The sequence below is a fragment of the Nyctereutes procyonoides genome, unplaced genomic scaffold (genome assembly GCF_905146905.1).
Source record: "Nyctereutes procyonoides isolate TBG_1078 unplaced genomic scaffold, NYPRO_anot_genome, whole genome shotgun sequence".
In the NCBI taxonomy this organism is placed as follows: domain Eukaryota; kingdom Metazoa; phylum Chordata; class Mammalia; order Carnivora; family Canidae; genus Nyctereutes; species Nyctereutes procyonoides.
In genome coordinates this window covers 28,478,683-28,496,203 of record NW_026575122.1, presented here as the reverse complement: position 1 = coordinate 28,496,203, position 17,521 = coordinate 28,478,683, and the positions used below count along the sequence as shown (strand labels likewise).

The following is a 17,521-nucleotide window of genomic DNA, read 5'->3' as shown; positions in this document are numbered from 1 at the left end:
TAAGATTGCATTAGCTTTTACAGCAGTCATGATATATTGTTGGCTCACATTGAGATTACAGTCCACTGAAACCCTGAGGTCTTTTTTCACATGAACGGCTGATAAGTTACACCTCTCTGGTGGTAGTACAATTGATGTTTGAAAAGAGGAATTTACATTCATCACCATTAAGTTTAATCTCATAAATTTACCCAAGAATTTTTCACACTGCTCCCCGAGTTGTCTTCCATAAACACTTCTGATTAGGCTATCCCTACCCAGAGGAGCTATCCCTACCCAGGTCTCCACTACCTGCAGAATCCAGTCTAAAATACTGACACACTAGACCATGTATAATCTGACCTGATAATCCAGGGCCAGCCTTATCTTTCTCCATCCCTCACCCTCCCTCACGCCCTACCATACCATAGGCTCCAACCATTCTGAGGGTTGGCTTTCCTTAGACAGGTGCACTTTTCCATGGAATTCCCTTCTCTGTCCCTCAGTTCTTATTCATCCTTTAAAAGCAGCAATTCAGAGGTCTCAATTGGATTGTAAACTCCTTAAGGCAGGAATATACTACAGTGAATTTCAAGGCAACTGGAAAGAGACATAGCTTCCAAATCTTATTTTTTAAAGTATTTTTGTCTGTTTTGTCAAAGGAAATACTTAAACTTCTTTCTTCAAAGCTAGTTTCCCCTCCCAACCCTAGAAATGCAGGTAAGTTTGAATTTGACTTACTTGAAATAGCAATTCTTAGGGAGAGCAAATAACAAGCTTTTCAGTTTTTCCAAGTGAAACAAGTAGCTACACAGTTTCTCCACAGGCAGTGCCATGAGGTGATTGTTTCCTAGAAGCCTGAAACAACCACCCCTGTACCCAGCAGAGCATTGTGAGAAGAAGCCCAGCTGTTTGAAACACTGCAGAAGCATAATCAGGAGGCCCTCTATGCAATCATTTCCAATGATACTGATGAAAAATTAAATGAAACCCCCAAGTTAACCTTCCATGCACCTTTCACTGTCTTTCTAGAGGTGGTGATAGATTTTTACCTTTTCATTTGTGCCAAGCCTTCACAGATTAGAAACAGAGCCCATGGTTTGGGTTTGCAAAGACGTGGAACCTGTGACATTGTCCTTGCTGAGAAACTGTACATGAACTCATGTACTCATGCCTCAGGATCTGTCATCCTAAATGGGAACTTAGGGGACATGTAGCAAGTCATGTCTCAGAGTGTTTCATGCATCTGTGTGCCAGATACTCTGCATACAAGTGCTTTAAGCCACAAAAAGCAATAAATAGTTATCACTGACCATAATAATAATGCTTCAGGGTTCATTTATTTTAAAAACCTCTATTTAATATGTCAGGCAGCATGATAGGTAGTAAGACAGTATGTCTTAAAGTGCAGTCTGAGCTACTTTAAGGGGCTCACAAAACAACATGATAAATGCTAGGAAAGAAGTGAACATATGCCATGGATGCACCTGTGCAACTTACATGTGTAGTGCACCTAACCCAGAATTTTAGGAAGAGGTGAAGTTTAAACAGCCCTTAAGGATAAATAATCTATCCATCAACCCATCCATCCGAAAAATATTTGACTGACAACTCAGCTAAATGAATGAAAAGTAGGATTGGGGGAAGGGAAGGGAAGGGAAGGGAAGGGAAGGGAAGGGAAGGGAAGGGAAGGGAAGGGAAAAGAGAGAGAAGAGAAGAGAAGAGAAGAGAAGAGAAGAGAAGAGAAGAGAAGAGAAGAGAAGAGAAAGGGACAAGGAAGCATGTGCACACAGATCAGAGGGTTGGAGAGAGCCTGGCACCTTAAAGTAACACAAGTAGTTCAGTAGTTACAGCTGGAGGCAAGGACGGAAGAGGCAGTGATGAGAGATAAGGCTAGGGCATTCGGAAAGAGCCTAGCATGCCACATTAAAAGGTGCAAAAGACCTTTTAAGCAGAGAAGTGACATTTTGGATTTTATTTTATTTTATTTTTAAAGATTCTATTCATTTATTAATGAGAGACACACACACAGAGAGAGAGAGGCAGAGACACAGGCAGAGGGAGAAGCAGGCTCCCTGCAGGGAGCCCGATGTGGGACTTGATCCCAGTACTCCAGGATGGCCCTGGGCTGAAGGCAGCGCTAAACCGCTGAGCCACCCAGGCTGCCCAACATTTTGGATTTTAAAAAGTCCCTTTGGAGTATGGCATAAAGAACAGATTGGAGAGCAAGTACGATAGAACAGCATGGATATTCACAAGAATATGTCAAGGATGTGCACAGATGACAAATCATGGCAGCTTACACCAGGATGTTGTTTGTGGATGGAGAGAAGCATGCATACTCAAAACAGACCCAAGGAGCAGAACTGGATAGGACTTGGTAAATGACTGTCAGTGGCTGGAGGAGAGAAAGGAATCAAGAATCTCAGCTTTCACCTTGATGGGCCTTTCTGGGTTAGCCTGTGATGCCATTCATGCAATGTTTTATTTTCTCAGTGAGGTAGGAGGCAAACTCTCCAGCTGAAAGCAAGTGGAAGTGGGGTGGCGCCGAGGAAAAGTCTCAGGGAGAGGAGAGAAGCTCTGAAAGACTCACTACAGGAACGAAAGAGGGCCGAATTAAAAAGGATTTCCAGGGAAGTATGAGGGCCAGATGAGACTGGAAAACATGAATCGATAGAGGCGTCTCTCAGTACAATTGTGTTTTTAATTCTTCCCAGTGGAGTTCAGCTGTCTAGCTGAAGGAGCAAGAAGGTGAACAGTAAAATTGGAATGTGATGGGAACACAAGGGGGCAAAGAAGTTGAGGGAAGAGATAGAAGACTCCAGAGAGAAAATCATGGCGGCATGCTAGGTGTCATGTTCATCTTCACAGACAGGTTCATATTTTGAGCCAGAGAAGAGATCAAAGCAGTGGTGGGGCAAAACTAGATACCTTCAGGAAAGAAGTGAAAATGTGAAAGAAAAATGGCCATAAGTAACAAACCAGAATTGATAGCGCACGTAGGAAGGAAAGGAATTGGGGAGCAGGAGTTGACAGTCACCTTGCAATTTTTTTTTTTTTTTTTTGTTTTTGCAAACTCTACCTCCTTACTTCACTCCACCCAAAGGAACCCCAGTGGGCTTACATTCTCCTGAACTTTGATAATCATCGTGGAGGAAGCTACTGTTACAAAGAGGTGAATGTTGCACCCTTCGGGTGTCAGAGTAGGAAACAAAAAAGATGAAGGTTCTTGGGGAGTGAGGTGCCTGGTTCTTCTAATAGATCATTGGTTTGAAATGTCCTCCATTGACTTCTGCTTTCATATGGAGATAGGGATATGGGGAGGTCACATGAGAGAACTGGAGCATCAATTACAAGAGGAATTGATGGAAAACCTCAAGGACCCCAGAAGGATCAGATTGGCTGGAATAAATGGAAACAATAGTTCTTAATGGATATTAAACAGTATAAGAGAGTGACTACATTCTCTCCAACCTAATTTTAAATGTAGAAGCCCTTTTCAGTGGCAGCCAAAAGATACAGTGTTAGCACAAATGAACATGATGTCATGTAGAAAGCATGTGAGTATTTTTCACAATTATTTTATTGTTTTAGGAGCTGTAATTATGAAGTGTAAAGTAACATTAGCAAACACAGCTGATGCCTGACCTGAAAAGGCTTCTGTTCCTCTATCATTTGCAGGAAGGCTAGGAAGAGAAGAGAATTATGATATAGAAAGAAGGTTGGTGTTTTGTTTTTGTTTGTTCCTTAACAAGACAAAGCATCCAGGAAAAGAATTTGTTCCTCAAGGATTAAGAAAGATGTATGCAAAATGCCTGACACAGAAACTGGCACCTCCCACCACAATCTCTAAATGTTGGCTTTCTCTTCTCCTTAGCAAAATAATTGAACATTAATATGGTAAGCATTAAGTAAAGCATTAATTAAAACACATTAAAAATTGTGACAGTGTAAACACGTATTTAAATGGGACTAACTGTATAGCTCCCATGCCTTAGGTAGATGTCCTCTGTCACATTCTGCAAATCAAATTTCATAACACACTAAGCAGGAAAAAATGTGTACAATGCTACATTTTAATTTCCAATACTGGGATGGCCCAGGGGCACTCGAAAAATAATCTTTTGTAATCATTCCAAAAAATTGCTCCTGCAGCTGCAATTTTAAGAAGAGGGTGAAGAGTTGGATAGATCAAAACGAAATGAGGCCCTTAAAATCTGAAGGTCCCTGAAAGCAACTTTCCCCTTCAGTACTCTTCCCTCCCCCTTCTCCATCCTCATTCAGTATCCAATCAGCACTTTCCCTTCTTTTGATAACCTAGAATTGCAGCTCCTAAGCCTTCCCTCACACTTGTCATTTTAGAATTTGCATTGGCCATCCTGATTGTGGAAAGTCAATGTTATGCAATGCATGCTGTTTCTTAATTAAACAAACATCGGACCCCCTAGACTGGCAAGACTGGTTTTCATAAAAGCCTTGGGATTTGCAAGAGTGGTTTTTTGTTTTGTTTTGTCTTGTTTTTGGTAATGGCAGCATCAATGGACTAAGTTTGATCCTCCCCTGGACTCAGTTCTTGGACTTCCTTCTTTTCCATCCATATCCACTCCCTGATAATCTCACCCAGTTTCATGGTTTTCAATATCATCCCTATACTGATGACTCCCAAATTTAAAGATGTAGTCCAGACCTCTCCTCTGAACTCTAAACTCACAGATCCAGCTGCCTACTCACTATCTCCACTTGGATATCTCATAGGCAACTCATCTTAATGTGTCCAGAAATGAGCTTCTGGCACTTCTCTCTAAATCTGCCTCCCTAGAGTTTTCTCCACTTCAGGAAATGGCTATTTCATTCTTCCAGGTGAATGCAGCATCCTTATTTCTCTCTTTCTCTCACACACTACATCCAACCTGTCAGCAGATAACGTTAGCTCTTTCCACAGACTAGATCTAGGAATCAACTACTTTTCACCATTTCCATCACTACCCTCTGTCCACATATTGTTAGATCTAGCCTGAATTATCACCATAGCATTCTAGCCGGTCTCCCTGCTTCTCTCTCTGGTCTTTTCTTAACACATAAGCCAAAGTGGTCCTATTAAAAATAAATTGTTCATTTCTTCCCTCTGCTTAAAACCTCCAATGGCTTCCAATATCATTCAGAGTAAAAACCAATGATCTTACAGTAATAATTTATAATACTTTATAGTACAAATTGGGACTACTGGGAGAATGAAAAGGGATGCTGAAAATAATTAACAGGCTTTAACTGATCTAGGTGTAAATTTGGGCCATCGTGACACCTACTTTGAGGCCCCACATTCTAAATATCTCTTTGACCTCTGATCTCACCTATTATGCTGTACCTCTACCCTTCTGCATCAACACCAGCCTCCTCACTGTCCTGATGGCATCAGGCACACTTCCCTGATATATATCTTTGGGGCCTTTGCTCTTTCCCTAGATATATATATCCACTTCTCACTTGTGCTTTCCTTCAGGTCCTTATCCAAAATCTCAGCAAGGCTTTCCCTGGGAGTTCTTTCTAAACATTAAAAACCTCCTCGCAAAAAAAAAATAAAAAAAAATAAATAAATAAAAACCTCCTCACCACTTTCTGGCCCCTTCTCTTGCTTAATTTTTTTCCTTTCCACTTATCACTGTCTAACATCCTATATGTTTTGCCTTGTTTAGCATTGTACATTTAGAATGTAAGCTCAAGGGCAAGATTTTTTTTTCTCTGTATCTTCAACTCCAAAAATAGTGGCTGGCATATAGGAGACACTTTACAAATATTTATAGAAAGAATGAATGAATCATGACTACTTGGAAAAGATCAGTGCTTAGCAGATGTGTAACATCCAACACAGTTAATAAACAGTATTATTACTTTACAGGTAGTTTTTTTCATATGATTCAATTCAATAAATGTACTTTGGACAGTTATGCCTTGCAGAGACCTGTGTCAGGTACAGAGATTGGGGGGCTGGAAGCCACAGGGCATATACAATGACAGATGGGATAAAGTTCCTCAAGAAGTGAGCACTATAGGAGTAGAAGACATAAGGGACATGATATTATAGTTACATGTGAGGGACATAGAGTGCATGGGGGTGCAGACTCCAGAGGGAGAGGTTATATTTACTGAGTTTTCAGACATTTAATGATTATTCATCAGAAGTGGTTTCTATATTCTCTGTCATAATGCACTTTCTTCAGCTTCCAGAGCGCTCAATCCCTAACACCACCATTCTGGTTTCTAGAGCTTTCCATTCCTTGGTAAGAAACGCCTCTTGTAGTCCAGATATACCTGACCTCCAGGTGCCTGCTCCTCATCTGCTCTTCATTGTCTGGCCTTAATTTTTCAATGTGAATCAGCATTTTATAATCTGATTTCTGAAAGTTTCCAGAATATTTTAAGAAAATACTAGCAAAGTTAAACCATCTAATTGAACAAATGCAAAGCAAACAGAACAGATGCTAAGAGACTTTTTTTTAACAGCTAGGAAGGAGGTATCTTTGGAAGACAAGTCTACTCTTTGAAATCAATAAATCAAAGTTTATGATTTAATCTCTGGGTTTATTCTAATTTTTATGTAGTTTCTTTAATTTTTTTTAGACTTTACTTATTTATTCATGAGAGACACAGAGAGAGAGGGGGGCAGAGACACAGGCAGAGGGAGAAGCAGGCTCCACACAGGGAGCCGTGGGACTTGATCCTGGGTCTCCAGGATCACGCCCTGGGCTGAAGGTGGTGCTAAACCGCTGAGCCCCTCCGGGCTGCCCTACATAGCTTCTTTAAATAATTTTAATTAAAAATCACCCTGTGGATTTTCTTTAAACTAAAGGCATTTTTTTTTAAGAACACTGTTATAAATCTCTAGCCCCACCCCTATAGGGAGTATCCCTAGGGTGTGGATAATCGAAGCACTCTAAACAACTATATACAACATATTATTTTCAAGGAAGTTCAATAAATTAGAGCTAAGAATATGGTTCAAAGTAAAACATTAATACACTGGATGAATAACTTTATTAGAAAAATTGCTTAGAGCAGTTACTAGTTTACCTTTAAAAAATTGTTTTAGTTATACTAAAACCTAATCCTATAAATAATTTTAAGGCAAGCTAATAATCCCAGCTCTGGCATGGGTTAGCTCATTACTTATCTGAGTCTGACCAAGTTACTCTGACTCACTAAGTCTCAATTTATTTTTCTGTAGAATGGGGTTAATACTGGACCCAACTAACAAGGGTTCTTGTGAGAATAATGGATATGTGCACTCTACAGAATGCCTGGCACATGGATATAACCTGCCACCATGATTCATGGCCATTGTTGCTGCAAAAATAGGCACAAGTTGATTTCACTAATTGAAGAAAACAAGTAGCTAACCAAAGAGTAGTGTTTAGAAAGCATTCTGACTCATGTATTACTTTATCTTTTCAGCTAAAAATATAAATATTGCTTAGCATATTATAAATGCAAATACCTGCAAAAACCTGATTAAGTAATTTATCACGTTCTGCACACTTGTGCCATAGTGACTTTACCACAAGGTATTGAAGTGTTATCTTTTCTATGGCCAAAGAGACGTCCTTCAAAGGACGTTCAAAATGCTCAGATTTTGAAAGGCATATTATTTGCATAATGTATCTGGAAATTAATCATGTACTCTCTCATATTATTTAATAAATCAGCCCCCAAATGATCATGTTTAATCTCTTACCCAGGATTGTTAATCTCTTACAGCGGACTATAAGGATGGTGGAGGAAAACAATGTATATCATTTTTGTATCTTTCACACTACCTGACTGGGGCAAAGGAATTTCAAACTAGTATAGTGGAAACAGCACTGGGCTAAACGTCAGGAAACATGGATTTCAGCTGAGTAATTATAGACAAGTCATTTAACTCCCTGTAGGCTTCAGATTACTCATCAGTCATGTGTTTTTCCATTGATGACATTTAAGTTCCTTTTCAAATGCTGTCATTCTATGAAACACTAGCAAGAGGGATTTTTAACAATGTTTGTCAGTATAACACACAACTTCATTTTTCCATATCTACAGATTGAAAAACATGGGACCTTTAATTATAGATTTTTGTTCACTCGAGAAAACTTGCCAGGATCTCAGAGCTCTTGTCATGGACTATTCCATCAAACATGAATTCTTCAATCTGTTTAAAACAGCAAGCCCTCCTTGCTAGCACTCTCTATCCTCTACCTTGTTTCATTTTTTCCTTGGTACTTATATCACACTCTGACATACTATATATTTTGCTTAAGTATTTTTTGTCTGTCCTCTCTCCACCCCCCTTCCCCGGGTACCTAAGCTTCATGGGGACAGGGACTTTTATCCCTTTGGTTCACCACCATATCCCCAGTACCTGTAATGGCATCAGATACATAATAGCCTAAAAATTATTTGATGGACAAATGAATGCATAAACATAATTTAAGGTCCTCCATTAATTGCCTTTCCCAACCACAACTTATCTCATTTTTACCAGTTCAACTTCTCCATGTTAATCAGGTTTCTGAATCTTATCCCCCCATCACCCAAGGCTTATAATCATTCCTCCCCTTGTGTCATTTAAGGATATTCTCCTACTTGTCATATCACTCATTTGTTCATGCTCATTTATTCCATTACAGATTTGTTGGGTGCCTACTGTGATCCAAACAATGTGCTTTAAGTGCGGGGGATACAGAGGCAAAGAAGGCTGACACAATCCTTCCTTACTGCTTCATTTAGGACCAGCCTTCTGTTCTTGGCTTTTCTGTACTGCTGCCTCTCTTTGAATGTTTTATATTCATAATGCCCTGGAGGGAAAAAAATCTGTGTGGTTTAGTTGGTTGCTATCCAGTTTTGAATAGAGTTCTTCTTGCAGTGAGTTAATAGGGCAGGGGGCAGCAATGGTCACTTCTAAGGAGAAGATGACTCCATCACCCTAGAGGTACTGTGGTGACCCCACAGCCTCCTAAACAGTTACAATAGAAACTCTAGTTGCATGAGGCCTCACTGTGCAGAACTAAAATGACTTGCTGCACCTCCTCGCTTCTGTCTGTTCCCTGTACCCAAGACAGGGTCCAAGGTGCTTCTCTGAATCACCAAAAAAGCCTATTAACCTCTCATCTTCAGCTTCAAAGTTATTATTACCTACTGCTCCAGCTAAATGGGAGATGAAGCCCCTAATAGTCATAGAGGCTTGATGTCAAACCATGCCAAGCACCAGGCCTCTCTGTGCCTTTTTAAAAATTATTGAGGTATATGTGAAAATTGAGAAATATATTTAAGGAGTATGGTTTGATGACTTGATGTACACATACACTGTGAAATAATCACCATGTTCAAGCTAATTAACATACTCATCACTTCAGATAGTTACCACTTTTTTGCATATGTATGGTGAGAACACTTGATATGCCCTCTTAGCAAGTTACAAGCACACAACGAAGTATTGTTAACTACAGTCACATTGCTGTACACTAGATCTCCAGAATTTATTCATCTTGCACAACTGGAACTTTGTATCCCTTGAACAACTTCTCCCTCATCTGTCCTTCTACCAGGATTTTGGGAACATTAATAGCTTCATCCCAGCCTTTCCCAACTTGTGCTCTGTGGATCTCTGGGGCTCTGAAAGCTAGTAATTGGAGTTCTGCAAAAAGAAAGTTTTGTTGGGCAAATAAGTTTGGGAATGTCACATCCTATATTTCTCACTTGGAGACACAGAACACAAAAGAAGAACATTTATGTACTCATAGATGTTAATTTTGTTAAACCTAGTTAGTGTTTCCCAACCTAGTTTGGTCACGGAACCTTTTATTCCCAAAACACCACTGATACCTCAGAGGACATTCCTGCTCAGGAGAAAGCTGTTTGGCACCTCCTTTTTCATCTTCATGTCACATCCAAATGAATAACAAATGGTTGTGAGAGAGTGAGCAAGTAGAGAAATATGCATACATCTCTCTGCGAGCAGTTCTTGGGGGGGTCACTAATGAAGAGAAAACATTGATTTGTGGAACAAACACTAGACTTACAATCAGAAGGCTTATGATTTAGCCCTGCCTCTGCCATATAACTAACTAATGCAATGTTGTCGGTAAATCACTTCGCCTCAGAGCAAGCCATAGTCTCCTCTCCTGCCAAGGAGACACATTGTAGGGCAACCATTTGTCGTAACTACTAACCGGTTTAGGAGGTGGCTGTGTAGCAGATTTAACTTTGATTTAACTTGATTTAAAAAGTATTCTTCCGGGTGGCTTTTGAGGCCCTTATTTTTAAAAGTTCTCTTTCAGATGACTGGTGCCTTCAACTCCGAAGATGGAGGTATCTGATTTCTTAGACATGAAGCTACAGGTCTTTCTAAGGCCCTAAAAGCCCAAAGAAGTATTTTGGAATGAATAATGACAACAAATTAAGTCTGGGATATATTTATGTTAGTGGTAGGATAATACCTAGGGAAGTCCTCAGAAGTCTTACATTGAACGGAGGAAAATATAGGTCTACATTATAAATAAGCAATAAATGAAATTTGAGACTACTTATTTGACCCGAGGGTATTGGCCAACTTTTCTGATCAATTTCCAAAGATATAGAGTTGTATGTAAAATTAGTATGTAGCTCAGCACTAACTTATATTCCAAAGCAACACAGGAGACATGGGTAGTAATCACCTCCAGGGAGGTGTCCTCTGATCCTTATCTTTGAGGAAGACTCTCTTCTACTCTCCAACTCAGGAGGGAGACTCCTGAATTGAAACTCCAATTTAGTTCCAAACCTGTGCTCTGAAGGGAAGATGGTTTGTCTACTTGCAAAAATACTTTGGAGGGAAGCAGATGATTCTTGATTTTTTTTTTTTTTTTGCCATTGAATTATAAGACTGCTGAAATAACAGCTACAATGAAAATTTTTTTAACTGGACATAAAAGATGACAAAAACTGGATATAAAAGGCAAAATATTTAACTTAAATTTTAGTCCTCTCTGCTTGAAATTTGTTGTAAAAAGCATTGATGACAATAAGTAGTTTGGCTTTAAAGAATATAAGATTTTGCTTCTACCCTAAGTTAAATAAATGTGACTTTAGTTATTTCTAAGTAATTGCTGGGCCATTGTAATACATTCAATGTGATATTTGCTAAGCAAACATGCCTGCCATCTGGTTACTGAAACTGTATTTTTGTTCCTTCATAGATACACATGGCCCAGTAGCACTGAGATGTAGGCAACCGATATGAGCATGTGGATTAATTCCAATGCAATTTGAGAGTTCAAGCCATTCATTTGTTTGCAACACAAAGTGTTCTCCACATAAGAAAACAATGAGTCTAATTTATCCGTCTCTTTCCTGTCTTGGTATCTTTAAAAATGTCCATCATGGGTGCACATAGCCTATAATATGGAGCCAACTTTTTAAAATTTATTTTAAAACATTTATTTATTTATTTATTTATTTATTTATTTATTTATTTGAGAGAGTTCGTGCACATGCACACATGAGCAGGAGGAGCAGAGAGAGACAGAGAGAGAAACAGAGAATCTCAAGCAGACTCTGCACTGAGCACAGTGTCCAACCCGGGGCTCCATGTGGGGCTCTATCTCACGACTCTAAGATTGTGACCTGAGCCAAAAACCAAGAGTCAGGTGCTTAACCGACTGAGCCACCCAGACACCCTTGAAGCCAACTTTAGAGACCAAGAAGAAGAATGAAAAATCATCGGTGTGCTGTTTGTGTCATATCCCACTTGGTTCCCACACCATTAGCGCTGTGCCTGGTCTGCAGGGAGCACACAGAAGTAGCTGAATTATATGGCAAAAGCCATATATGTCTATGGCAGTGGCCGGGGCCGGGGGGCGGGGGGAGAAGTTCCCAAACCAGCTTTTCATTAGGCCGCTTGCAACCACCCCTTTCCCCAAACCAAAGGCAGAATTAGTGACACTGACACATAGTCAGGGCTCAATAAATGCTAACTAAGTACCGTCATCTGGGAAGCCGGTGAGGAGTGATACAAAGGACTACTAGAAGAGAGCTTATCTTAGTCTGTGTAGCTCTCCTACTATATACATTGGACTTCTGCCTCACTTCTTTCTCAGCCTTGGTACTATTATTAACATGTGGGGCTAGGAATTCTTTGTTGGGAGTGGGAGTGGTCCGGTCTTGTGCCCTGTAAGAGGTTTTGCAGCATCCCTGGCCTATACCCACTAGATGCCAGTAGTGTCCCTCCACCCCCACAAAAATGTCTTCAGGCATTGCTAAATGTCCCCTGGGATGGTCTAGGGGGGGTGGCAAAATCACCCCTGCCTGAGAACCACTAATTTAGTCTGTGTATTCATGACATGTACCAGAATTAGAAAGATTATATTCTCTCTTCTCTTTTTCTCTGAATCAGTATTTTTAAACTTTATTTTATTTTTTAAGTAAGCTTTACGCCCAACATGGAGCTTGAACTCATGACCCTGAGTGAGTTCTACCAACTGAGCCAGCCAGGCACCCATCTGAGTCCATATTAATGGATCTACATGGTGGTATTTTATTCTCTTAAACTGCTTTCGCTTAACTTAGTTTCCTCTAAATGTCTTCATAATGCTGGGCTGGGGTGAGGGGGCTGGCTTTCCAGGTATATAAGTTAAAAAAGACCTGTTTCCCCTTTAGGGAAGGGGAAATATGAAACAAGGAGAAAACATTCCATATAGAAATTGGGCTAGTAGCTAAGGAGGCTGTTTTGCAAAATGAAATTGAGATGGTTTTCAGTCTAGGATAGAAGGAAGTCCCTAAACTGCAACTGATAATGTCTGTGAGTCCAAAAAGAAGTTTTGTATCTTAAAAGAAACTACCTTCATTTGTTTGCAATGCACTCTTGTAATCTTAACAATAAAACTCCAGTGTTATACAAAAGTATCCTTCTGACAAACAGATTGTTTTTCTCCCTTGGCTTTAGTTTTATTTACTTCCTAGTTATGTTAACAGTTTCAGGAAGATACCAGCGTGCATGGACTCCAGGAACAGGCTGTCTCAGTAACTCTTGTTCCTTAGGAATTACTGTAAGTAGTCCCTTTAACTGAAGAAATCATTAGCCTTTAAACCTCTAAGATGGAGTAATGATGTTGTATGTCTACCTTTTCTTAAAATTAAGAAAATTAAAACCTTAGAATTCCAACTTAAACCCATCCAGTGGACAACCTGCTTGAAAATGACTACTCATCCATATCTAAGGGTGAGAAATAATTTATGACAAATAAAGCTCATGAAAAATTCTAATTTCTTTCATGTTGCTACAAGTATACCTCCATGCTTTAAAAAAAAAATGTGGGCTGGTAACATTTTTCTCCCTTACTTACAGCGGAGAGTTAAATGTGTGGTCTTACCTCTCCTCCAGTGCATGGAAAAGGATGGGAGTATCTCGAAGTGCAAATAGCTCCCTTCTTGAAAACATCATCTTCCAGGCCAAATGTAGCCGAGCAGTTAGTTGCAAAGTACTTGTAAGGCTTCCATGTCTTCCCAAAGTCCTGGGACCGGTCCAGCACCATGGCTGCTGGCCTGGGCGACTTGAACACCATAATTAGATGAGTGAAGTAGAATTCCGCTTCCAAGTCTAACTGGATCTTTTCTCTGTGCACATCCTCAGCAGACTGCCACCATGTGCGAGGAAACCTGAAGGATGAGTCTGCCATGGCAGCTGGCAGGTGAGCCAGGTGAGGCTGGGCAGCATTGCATTTGTCACATTTGGGCTGCCGACAAGTCAGATCAGTGTTCTCACTATAGGAGCAGTACAGTTCAGTGGCGTTCTGACCACAGGTGGTGTCTGCCCAGAGTTTTCTCCCCAAAGCCAAATTTCCCATCCGAGGGTTACAGGCTTTTTCACAGCGGGAACTCACTCCAGCTACTCCACTCAGTCCTAGGAAAGGGAAAGCATATGTTATTCAAGACAAACCCATCTGGAAAGCTCTTATGTCTTCAACAAGACATCCCCAAAGACCTTACGACTTTCGCCAAAGAGGAAATTCTATCAAATTTGAGCATGAATACTGTTCTACATTTATGCTGCATTTGTATTTACAAGTGTGTGAGTGTGCATGTGTGTATGCATGCATTTCACGTTCCTATGTCAGATTCACATAAAGGGGGAAAAAATCACTTCAGATAAAGGGCCAAGAGAGAGGAAGGAAAATGGAAACATTGTGGAAAGATGATGGGCCTAAATCTTTTAAGTACTTGGCTTTCTAGTACTTAAAAGATTTAAGTATTCAGTATATTAGAAATATACTTATTTGTTTTGAAGTCATCACTTAAATAATACCAAAAAACAAGAATGTTTTTAAGACCACCCAATTTAAGTCTTTCAAATATAATTTTAGTCCTTAGCATTATCTAATATGCTTATTAGAATGCATTAAGGAGGAAATGTTGAATTCTATTATATTTTAATCCAACAATGTGAAGGGACAAATTCCCTAGGAAAAGCAATATGAGATATTTAATTAATATACAATGGGATCTCACTTAGGAAGGCAAAACTAGAAACCACTGGAGTTCAGATGCATAATGTTTATTTTTAATATTAAATAAATATAACTAAGAAAAAAATCTCTAAACTGCCAAATGGCAGAAAAGCTTATTTGACATGCTCTCTGCCCTTTCAGTGCTTCTGCCTATGACAGGTTACATAGTGGTTGCCTGTTGGCTTAACAGGAGAATGTTTACAGTCTGGCAGCCACTAACAGCACCTTTAAACATTATCTGTGAACTAAAACACTTTCTTAAAGAAACATGTGCTTCCACTCAAAGGTCCAACAGACTTTAATGTCTCAAAATTGCTTAAAATGATAAACATTATCCACTTATTAACATCCTGACTGCATATTTTAATCCTTTAATTTGGGTTTGTCATTTTAATTATGAATACCTTAAGCAAAATCATCTATTTTAAAAGTTAAAACAGAGAAGGAAAGAAGGAAAAGGAAGTCAAACCCCAAATTCTGGCTAATTGAACGTTTGTTTCTTAAGAAAGAGCACCTCGGAACTGTTATCACTGTACTGCTGGAGAAGCCAAATGACAGCTTAGACTAAAACAGACACTTTTCACACACTGGCTGACAATCCCCGGCCCCACATAGCCGCTGCAACCAAAAGAAAGGGCTTCCTTAGGCATATTTTTTTCAATGTCAAATTCAAATGTGCATTATGCCTGGACTGTTTGCCACTGTTCTGATTAGCTGGAGCAACAGTTGCTTGTGGCCAGGATCACCCAAACACACAGTGTGCTATGACTCACCTGTAAAGCATTTCGGGGAAAATCATATACTGCCCGTACAAGTATTTTTGACTTGAAACACTTGCCTTGTGATATTTATTTACAACCTCTTGATTGCTTGCATGTTTTTTGCCATAACAGGGTTTGAAAAGGGAAAGGCTTAATAGAGTTCACTTTGTGGTTGGGGGAGCACGCATCAATGCAGGCAGGGGGTGCATCAGTAAGAAAAACTGAAGTAAAATTTTAGACCTTTAATGGCTCCTTGGGGGAAAGTACTGAAGCATTTTAAATGCCTCCAAACTCCTAAGTACAGAAAAGATTGGAGCCAGATAAATAATCAGTGGACAAAGTACTTGGAGATCCCTAAAGAAGTGACTATTCAAGTGTGGCAAGGATGCTCCTGAGTCTGACCGATTTGGGGTGAAGACTCTACAACTCTGCTTTCCTGTGTGCCAGCGTCTCTGGGGCCAGAGTGGAAGAAGCCCAAGGGAGGGCACAGCGCGTCAGTGCTCCCTGTCCACTAGTCCATCCCTCCAGCCCACACTCCCCTTTCTAGAGCAAACGAGAAACGTTTTAGAGACTGGATGGCTGAAGAGTCCCTCAAGCGCTTTCCCCCTCACTCACTGAGCTGCACTTACTCCTAATTGGAAACCAGGTGACCCGCAAGGGCGGGGGGGGGGGTAGAGGGACAGAGCGAGGGGCTCCCGAATTTAGAAACGGCGCGCTAGCAACCGGTGGCCACGGGCAGCCCGGGAAAGCCGGGATGGGAGTAGGAGGGAGACGGCCTCTGCCGGTCGTCCAGTTCCTGAGACCGGGAGCAGACCCGCCTCCGACCTCCCACGGAGCCGCAGCCAGGGTACCAATTCCCAGGGCACGGCCAGCCAGCTCCTGCACCCAGGGCGATCGCCGCCTCTCGTCCCAGCCCGGGCTCTCAGTGCGTTCCAGCCACTGCCACGGCGGAGGGCACACCCCCGCCCAGGTGTGCCTACCTGGTCCCCTCATGCCCCGCGCGAGGCCGGGGACTACGGCGACGGCTCTCCACGGGAGAGCAGCCGCGGCCCACGCGCGCCCGGGGTCGCCGGGCCATCCCTCCCCATCATTCCTCAGGCCATGAAGTGCCGGGGGATGGCGAGCTGGGTCCTTTGTTCCCTCACAAAGTGGAAAGGGCAGTTTTTTACAAGCCCAAACCGAGAAAGAAACCAAGGTCGCGGTATCCCCGGCAGAGCGCACCCAGGATATCGGGTTACCCAAGGGCATGTGCATCGCAGTTGCAAAAAAATCAATAGTATTTTAAACCGCAGAGACCCGGGGGGAGAGGCGGAACATGGCCACTCATTTCATCCTCGGGAGCTGAGCTTGGCGCTCCCAGCCCGCACTCCCCCGCGGCCCGCGGCCCGAGGTGGGGAAGGGAGAGCGCGAGCGAGAGGGTGGGGGCCCGGCAGCGTCACCACCCACCTGCGGCCACCGCGGAGCAGCCCCAGAGCAGCAGCAGCCGCGCGCAGCTCCCCATGGCCGGGAGGAGCCGGGAGGAGCCGGGAGGAGCCGGGAGGACGCGGGCCGGGCGGGGGGATGAAGCGCCGACAGTCCTCGGGAAGAACTGGGGCTCTTGATTTCTTCCCGCTCCTGGGGCGCCAGGCTCCGTCAGCGGGCGCCGGCGGCCGGGAGCCGCGGGCCGGGGCCGCGCCGGGCGGCGGGGTGACCCTCGCGCACCGGCCTGGAGCGGCCCGGGCTCCTCGGGGGCGACGGGAGCCCCGGGACCATAGCCGGCCTGGCCGCGCGGCCCCCGCGGGGCGGTCCTGCGGCTCCTCCGCCGCTAGCCCGGGGCTCGGCGCCCGCAGCAGCCGCTGAACTTTCCGAGACCTTTCACTTCCCGGCCGCCGCCTCCGCCGCCGCGCCTGGGCGTCCTCCTCCGCTTTTACCACCTCCTCTCGCTGCCGCGGCTCGGTCCCGTCCTTCTCCACGGGCAGTTCCATGGGATGCATTTTTATTGCACCGACACCGCGGCGCTCCGGTGCCAGCCCTCCTCCCCTTGCACCTCCACCCCTTCCTCCTGCCCGCCCCCCGCGCGCGCTTGACAGCCGGGGCGGTGCAGCCTGCGCTGCCGGGTCGCCGCCGCCGCCGCCGCCGCCGCCGCCGCCGCCGCCGCCGCCGCCGCGCCGGGGAGGGGTCTCCTGGCCCCGCGCGCCGCCCCCGAAGCCTCGCTGCGCGCGTCCCGCCCGCCCTCGCCCCCGCGTGCGCGGGTCACCTCGGCCCCCGGCTCCCCTCCTGCCCCTGCCG

General features: G+C 43.1%; 1 protein-coding gene across 2 annotated transcripts in view; it reads right to left on the bottom strand.

Annotated features, from left to right (window-relative positions):
• The window catches only part of NTN4 (netrin 4), a 121,974-nt gene extending 104,767 nt beyond the window's left edge, over positions 1-17,207 (bottom strand). For both annotated transcript variants that reach the window (XM_055336500.1, XM_055336501.1), the window contains exons 1-2: positions 16,700-17,207; positions 13,359-13,888 (exon numbers count right to left, since the gene is read on the bottom strand). In XM_055336500.1, the coding sequence (XP_055192475.1) occupies positions 13,359-13,888; positions 16,700-16,754 (585 nt within the window). In that variant the 5' untranslated portion in view covers positions 16,755-17,207. The remainder of the gene's footprint in view (positions 1-13,358; positions 13,889-16,699) is intronic.
• Positions 17,208-17,521: the final 314 nt, after the last annotated feature.